Source organism: Chelonia mydas, chromosome 8, assembly GCF_015237465.2.
Source record: "Chelonia mydas isolate rCheMyd1 chromosome 8, rCheMyd1.pri.v2, whole genome shotgun sequence".
In the NCBI taxonomy this organism is placed as follows: domain Eukaryota; kingdom Metazoa; phylum Chordata; order Testudines; family Cheloniidae; genus Chelonia; species Chelonia mydas.
This window is the reverse complement of record NC_057854.1, coordinates 56,139,132-56,146,288: the sequence shown is the minus strand read 5'-3', so window position 1 is coordinate 56,146,288 and position 7,157 is coordinate 56,139,132. Positions and strand designations below refer to the sequence as shown.

The 7,157-nt window shown below is 38.3% G+C and overlaps 1 protein-coding gene across 3 annotated transcripts in view; it reads right to left on the bottom strand.

Moving 5' to 3' along the window:
• PLA2G4A (phospholipase A2 group IVA) overlaps window positions 1–7,157 on the bottom strand; it is a 137,232-nt gene continuing 130,075 nt past the window's right edge. For all 3 annotated transcript variants that reach the window (XM_007056692.4, XM_043552916.1, XM_027819099.3), the window contains one exon: window positions 1–4,826. In XM_007056692.4, coding sequence (XP_007056754.2) covers window positions 4,695–4,826 — 132 coding nt within the window. In that variant the 3' untranslated portion in view covers window positions 1–4,694. The remainder of the gene's footprint in view (window positions 4,827–7,157) is intronic.

Below are 7,157 nucleotides of genomic sequence, written 5' to 3'. Positions count from 1 at the left end.
TGCCACAAACCAAGTTTTATTTATATTTTGCCATCTGATAACATAATAATGTGATAATATAAATCTTACATTTTGTGGGCATCACAGAGAATACATATTATGAAATAAAAATATTATCACGTTAACCAAAAGAAAAAATAATATAGAATATCAGGGTTGGAAGGGACCTTAGGAGGTCACCTACTCCAACCCCCTGCTCAGCTATCCCCAATTTTTGCCCCAGATCCCTAAATAGCCTCCTCAAGGATTGAACTCACAACCCTGGGTTTGGCAGGCTAATGCTCAAACCACTGAGCTATCCCTCCCCCCAATTATTTAGAAAAGAAAATTATAATAATATAAAGGTGGTACCAGCTTCTTCCTGTTTTCAGTCATTTGCTGCAAATGTTTAAATTATGCATCAGTAAGATAAATTACCTTTATTTTCTCTCTTGATTTTAAACAGGTGCTAATTCAAACACAAATAAAACCTATTCCTCAATAAGGGAAGTGTTTATTAATTACCGAGGATTACATGTAAATTTAAGGAGGGATGTTGCAGTGACTATTAAGAAAATTTCATTATAATTGCTTACTTCCTCACGGTATGAAGATCTTAGACAATTTAAAATGGTGCTATAATTCACAATAAAAGGAACCGCCATTGGATTAACAGTAATCTCTTTGATAAATGAGCAGTTGCTGTAAAAATTGTATATTGTGTAAATTATCAAATAAAAAATCAGATTAGCTTTCAGTAGGGCTTGCAAGAAGCAGTGTTACTAATTGTGATTTTTATTATTTATACAGTGCCAAGTTTGGTGGGAACCTAATGGACAAGTAAGAAGATAAAGGGGGGAATTCCTGGCTCCACTGAACTCAATATTTTTGTCAGTGACTTTAGATTTCACAGAAGGTCCTTGCATTGAAGAGTTTACAATCTGAAGCCCTGATCCTGCGCAGACTTTTGCATGTGCTTAATGCTGCTCATAGTGTGTAAGCCAGGCCCTCTCAGGAAAAAGGTTTGATAAAGTTCTTGAGCTTCAGCCTGGAATGCTTACCTCTGCTTCTCCCACAAGTGTCTGTGTTTTCTACTGCACTGCCCACCACACATAGCAAGCCCTCCTTGAACAAAGCTGTAAATCCACTACCCTCTTCCACTTCAAATGCCACTTCTGCTGTGACACCTATGTAAAGTAAGCCAGCTAATGATTGCTGGGCTGAGTGGCAATCAAGAGAGAGCTGATATTATTTATTTGTAGAAGTAAACTAGATGCCCTTTCATCTTATTCATAACCATTTAGCTGTGCACACAGGTAACCTATGTCACCATGAGATCTCATCATCCTTATCTTCATGCTCCTTCCCTCCTCCCTGTAGTGATTGTTACACCCCCTCATTGTATTGTTTTAAGTCAGACTGTAGCTTTTTAGGGCAATGATCACATCTTTATGTGGATTTGCACAGTGCCCAGCACAATGGGACCCTAAACCCAATGGAGATCTTTGAGTGCTATCCAAATAAAACTAATAAATAATAATAAATTCACACAGAAAACCTTCTTCCCTCACTAACAACAAGGGCCTTGTTCACAGTTCTCCTCACAGCAGGAGCCTTGAGATACCTTCATCCTCACAAAAGCTTTTAAGCCTATTAATAACTTGTCTATCCTTCTGAAAGCCCGACTTCAGTAGCTAAGATTCAATGGGAGCTGTGTGTACACACAGCTGAGGGTATAATTTTGTCCTCCTACTTTTTAGAGACTGGCCAAGGGTTGTTGAGGGTAACAGACAAGTTAATTAAGTGCAAAGGATGGGTCAAAAATGTGGGATGGATTCTGTGCTGCCTCACAGCCCATGCCTAGGGCTTGGGTGCTACAGCGGGGAGTATAAATCTGATCAGAATTTGTCCATGGATGTGAACTCAGATCACTTTATCTTGGAATTTTGTTGCTGCACTGGTGTTGAAATGTCAGTTCTCAAGTGCTGACCACATGGAGATTTTCTGTGACAAACATCTCATTGCCCTATATCCGTATTTCATTTTAGAAAGCATGTAAAATCTGCACACCAAATGCAGGCAGTTTTTAAAAACAAAGAAATACTAGCAGAAAGTGACCATATAAGCATTTCTATAAGCATTTCTTATTCCCATAACTACAGGATTTGGGGCTTTTCCAACTTAACCACTAATGTAGTCCCCCATGGCTGCAGCTTAAGTGGTATATGTAAGAAAATGTCAGCTCCTGAGGAGAAATTTAGAAATGCCTGCGCGGGAGCATACACAGACACACTCATTATTGACAAAGTTACGTTTCAAACACTACATTAGTTAAGGAGTGATGCATTTTTCACTGTCATCCAGAAATTTTAATCCTTTTCCTCATCTTTGCTGTGAAAATCCATGTTCTCTGAAGTGCTAAAGTTGTTTTCTCCTGCTGAATAGATATGTGAATCACTGAAAAATTATCATCAGGCAAAAACACTTACTGACATGAATCACTGAGGACGTGGAAGGCTGCCTTAATTAATAGTTCTGGAAAACTGCCATTACTTTTTGTGAAAATATTCAAAATGTTTTGGGGACAGATATTCAGCTAGAGCGAATTGTCATTGCTCCATTAAAGTCAGTGGTAAGTTACATTAACTGAAAATGGGACCAATAATCTTTAGTAAAGATAATTAAAAATATTTTTCTGCCACTAGTTATAAGAATCTCTCTCTCTCTCTCTTTTTTTTTTTTTTAAGAGACATCACTATGTTCTTTGTGCAAGAAAAACAAAAAACAAAGTTCGAAATGCAGCTCCCTTAGGGATTTCGTATACTGGATTTCTGGCATGGTCAGTCTGGCCAAAGGAGAGCAGAGTTATCTATAAAAGAAATCTATAGGAAGAATCAACATTACTAGCCCTGATAAGTGGCAACTGCTGAGAAATTTTATACATTAGCAAGTTCATACTGAGTAAAGAGCCAATCCTGTTCACAATGAAGTGAATGGCAATTTTACCAGTGATATAAAGTGGAGTGGGATTTGGGCCTTAGCTTCTAGTTTAAGTATATAGATCCATGAAATCCATGCCCTTAATGTTTTATTGTGTTGAAGAAATTCAATGCCTTTGTGTAGTAAAATAATTCATCCTGAATTGTACAGGTGTGTAAAATGTATTGGACAAGAGTCTGCATTCCAAGTTTTTCATATTTTGTCACATATTTGAAAACGGCACCATGATGCTGTGTATAAGAAAGGTGACCATTTATATCACTGTTCTTACCACTGCAACACAATTTCCTTAAATCTTATACAAAGTGTATCATGTAAGGTGCCAGTGGAAAAGTTATGATTTGCTAAGTATGATTATTCTGTTTGCATGCATGTATCATCTTTGTATCTGAAGTTATAAATATTGGCTATGTACGGTTATCTTAAACCTGTGTTATATTTTTGTGTGACATCCTGCAGACAGGACTTACATTAGGGCCAGACAGCTATGTATTGATGGCCCATCAAGGAAACTCACAAAGGGCCATTTAAGAAACTCATCCCATCCAGACAGCTCTTCCTGAGGATGCTTCAGCCAGCAAGGAGCCAGTGGCCACCCCATGTGATTCAGCAAAACATTTAGAGGCATGTGATATGCTCATGTGACCCTGGACTCCATCTTGGGCCAGTAACTTTCCACAAACAGGGACAGTGGGCTTTATTTGGGACAGTAAAATTCCAAGCACATGGCAGAGGATATAAAGGACCCTGAGATATCTCCATTTTGCCTCTTTCCTGCCCTAATTTTCTGGATTGTGGGTTTACAACTAAAAGGAGCATCTTGAACTTTGAACTGAGGACCTTCCAATCTTTTGGAAGTACCAGAGAGACTCTACAAGCCGGCAATCTATTCCATCATTGCTACAAACCTGATAAAAGGACTTGGCAATTGTTTGTATGTATGTGATCTATTAACCATTTCTAACTCTCTCCTTTTATTATTAAATCTTTAGTTTGTTTACTAAAGATGGGCTGACAGCGTGGTATTTGGGTGAGATTCATATTGACCTGGGGGTATGTGTCTGATCCTTTGGGATTAGAAAGAACCTCACATATGGTGAAATGGGTTTTCAGTAACCCCCCACTATATTAGACTTGGTTGTCTGGATGGGAGCCAAGGGCTGGAATGTTTAAAAGGGGACTGTGTTTGGCTTCTGGTTAACCAATGTGGTATCATAAAAGCTATTTTGTTACTGGTTTGGTTAACTGAATTATCGAATAAACCACCAGTTTGGGAAGATTGTCTGCCTGCTCCTTGCAGTCTGCCCTGCGTGTGGCATTCTCAGTGTGGCCCTTCCCGGAACCCAGACACAGGCACCATTTTAACAAAACTTTAAAATGGAAAATATTGAGACAAAATATTCATGAAATTGGGAGAAGTTTTACAAAAACAGGAGCATTTTAAACCAAATTACTTTGCATCCAAAGTCTGCACAATTCTGTATTTTTTTAAATAAAGAATGGCCATTTATGCCGGAATTTTGTAAATGTTTGTAGATGCCAAACAAAACTAAAAAAGTACAAATCACAGTGAAACATGAAATGTCACAGAAAAATGCTTTCCTCAGTTTCACCTGGCCCTTTCACTTGAGCAATGGTGTGTTGTAACGCGTGTCCAGATCCAGTTACATAGATTTAGAAAATTTCTTGAAGGAGTGGCACCTGCAGTACATATCCTATGTATGGTTAGTGCTTGGAGGGTTCTTGTTGAAGTATTTTCTTGCCTCAACATCGCTGAGGGACACAGAGCAGCGGGATGGATTCTGTCTTCTGTATTCAATGCTTTCCACCATTGCTTGCTTGATCACCTGTAAAACAGAGTCAGAGTTCAGGGCAAAGAATTGATACTGATGGTGGTTTTTTAACTGATAGCAAAAAGCCATATCAGATTGTACAACTGTTGCTCTTAATACCAGAAGCCAGCCAGTATTGCATAGAAGAAAGGGCTTTAAAAACAAATAAACAGATCGTATGTTGAAATTTTTGAAAAAAAGAACATTGTTCCCCCCACCCACCATCACCACCTCCTCTCCCAAGAAGAATGCTAGCTACTTCTCAATCTCTTATTGTCAATCACTAGTTTGTTTGTTTTTTTTTAAATAGTAGCCTCTGATAAAATATAGGCGACATCTGGAAGAGTGGAGAATTTTGAAACGAGAAGGTTGTATAATATGGTAGCTTGTTATGAATGATGATTTTTTGATACAGTCCTTTTATCATGGTAGCATCAACAATGTGCACTAAAAGACCTGACAAACAAACACAGAGGAAGTGTCTTATTTTGGGGCTCTATCCTAATAACTGTCAATGAAAGAGTATAAAGTGAGGAACTATTTTGCCACAGTTTAATTCCTAGGTCATCCCTCCTCTACCTTCATTTTGGTCACACTAAAAGTCCCATAAGCCTTTGGTCTATGCAATGTCTCTACCCTTTGATCAAAAATACAACAATAAACTTAATGGCTGTGAGGACTTAACAGGGCTCACTAGTCAACAGATTTCAGAGTAACAGCCGTGTTAGTCTGTATTCGTAAAAAGAAAAGGAGTACTTGTGGCACCTTAGAGACTAACCAGTTTATCTGAGCATGAGCTTTCGTGAGCTACAGCTCACTTCATCGGATGCATCCGATGAAGTGAGCTGTAGCTCACGAAAGCTCATGCTCAAATAAACTGGTTAGTCTCTAAGGTGCCACAAGTACTCCTTTTCTTTTTAGTCAACAGAGTAATAGCCAGGGTTGTCAGGAAATAACCATAAAGTGGCGGCAGATTGCCCATCTAAATTTAAAAAGCAGATGAATGTCCATTTAAAGAGGTCATTTGCCAGGGTATGCAAGAGTCTGGGGAGGCAAAAAGGTCAGGGTTTTTTGTGTTTTTTTGCCTCTATAAATCACTGCAAACTCAACAATTCACTCTGCCAAAAAGGGAAGAGCACAATAGCAGCAGCAGCTAAAGAAAGACAGAAAGCTAAATTCATCTACTTTGGCTTGATTTCATACTCCTTGGCTCATCTAAAGAGAATGTTTGCTCTGATAACTGAATTAGTTGAAGAACCTCATGAATTAGTCAGGTAAACATTTCTCATCAGCTGTTTCAATTCTGCTATGTAGACAATCTTGTTATGAAATAATGTTCCGTGCCTTGTATAGAAAATTATACAGAACAGAAGAGGAGAGACTGTCTTTAAAAAAATGTCTATGTTAAAAATCCTAATTCTTTGATGTTGAAAGTAGAATGCAATATAGCCAGTAGGTGGCATATTTTGATCATGTACTTACTACAAAGATCTGAAACTTGCAGCAGAAAAAAATTATAGCTGTTGAATGAAATCACTAGAACAAAAATATACTTGGGCCCTGATTCTGATCTTGTTTAAAGTAATGCAAATCAGATGTAATGACTGGAGTTACACTGCAGTATATGAAATCAGAATTTGGTCCATATCGGATTTTGGGGTATAAATCAAACACTACAAGAATATTGAGATTTAATGGTAACATTAAATCATTAATATGGCTTCTAACTGTTTTAAATTTTATTTTTATTTCCTTAGCTCAAACTTAAAAGCATTTATTGATTACAGTTTCAGCAGAACAAATCAATCTCTAGCAGACTGATTCTGAGCTCATTTACCAAAGCATTATTTAAGAATTATATATCTTATATAGCAATTTTCATCCATAGAACTCAGACCACTTTACAAAGATGGCAAATGTCACTATCCCCATTTTCAGATGAGGAAACAGAGTGGTGAAATCACTTGTTCAAAGTCACACGGCAAAGTAAGTAGCAGAGCTCAGAATACATTACATAGACTAAGGCCAGAAGGGACCATCATGATCATCTAGTCTGACCTCCTGCACATTGCAAGCCACAGAACCTCGCCCACACACTCCTTTAATACACCCATAACCTCTGGCTGAGTTACTGAAGTCCCCAAATCATGATTTAAAGACTTCAAATTACAGAGAAATCACCATTTACTTTGGTTTAAACCAGCAAGTGACTTGTGCCCCATGCTGCAGAGGACAGCAAAAAACTCTCAGGGCCTCTGCCAATTCCCCCCTGACCTGGGGGAAATTCCTTCCGGACCCCAAATATGGCGATCAGTTGGACCCTGGGCATTTCAGCAAGACCCAACA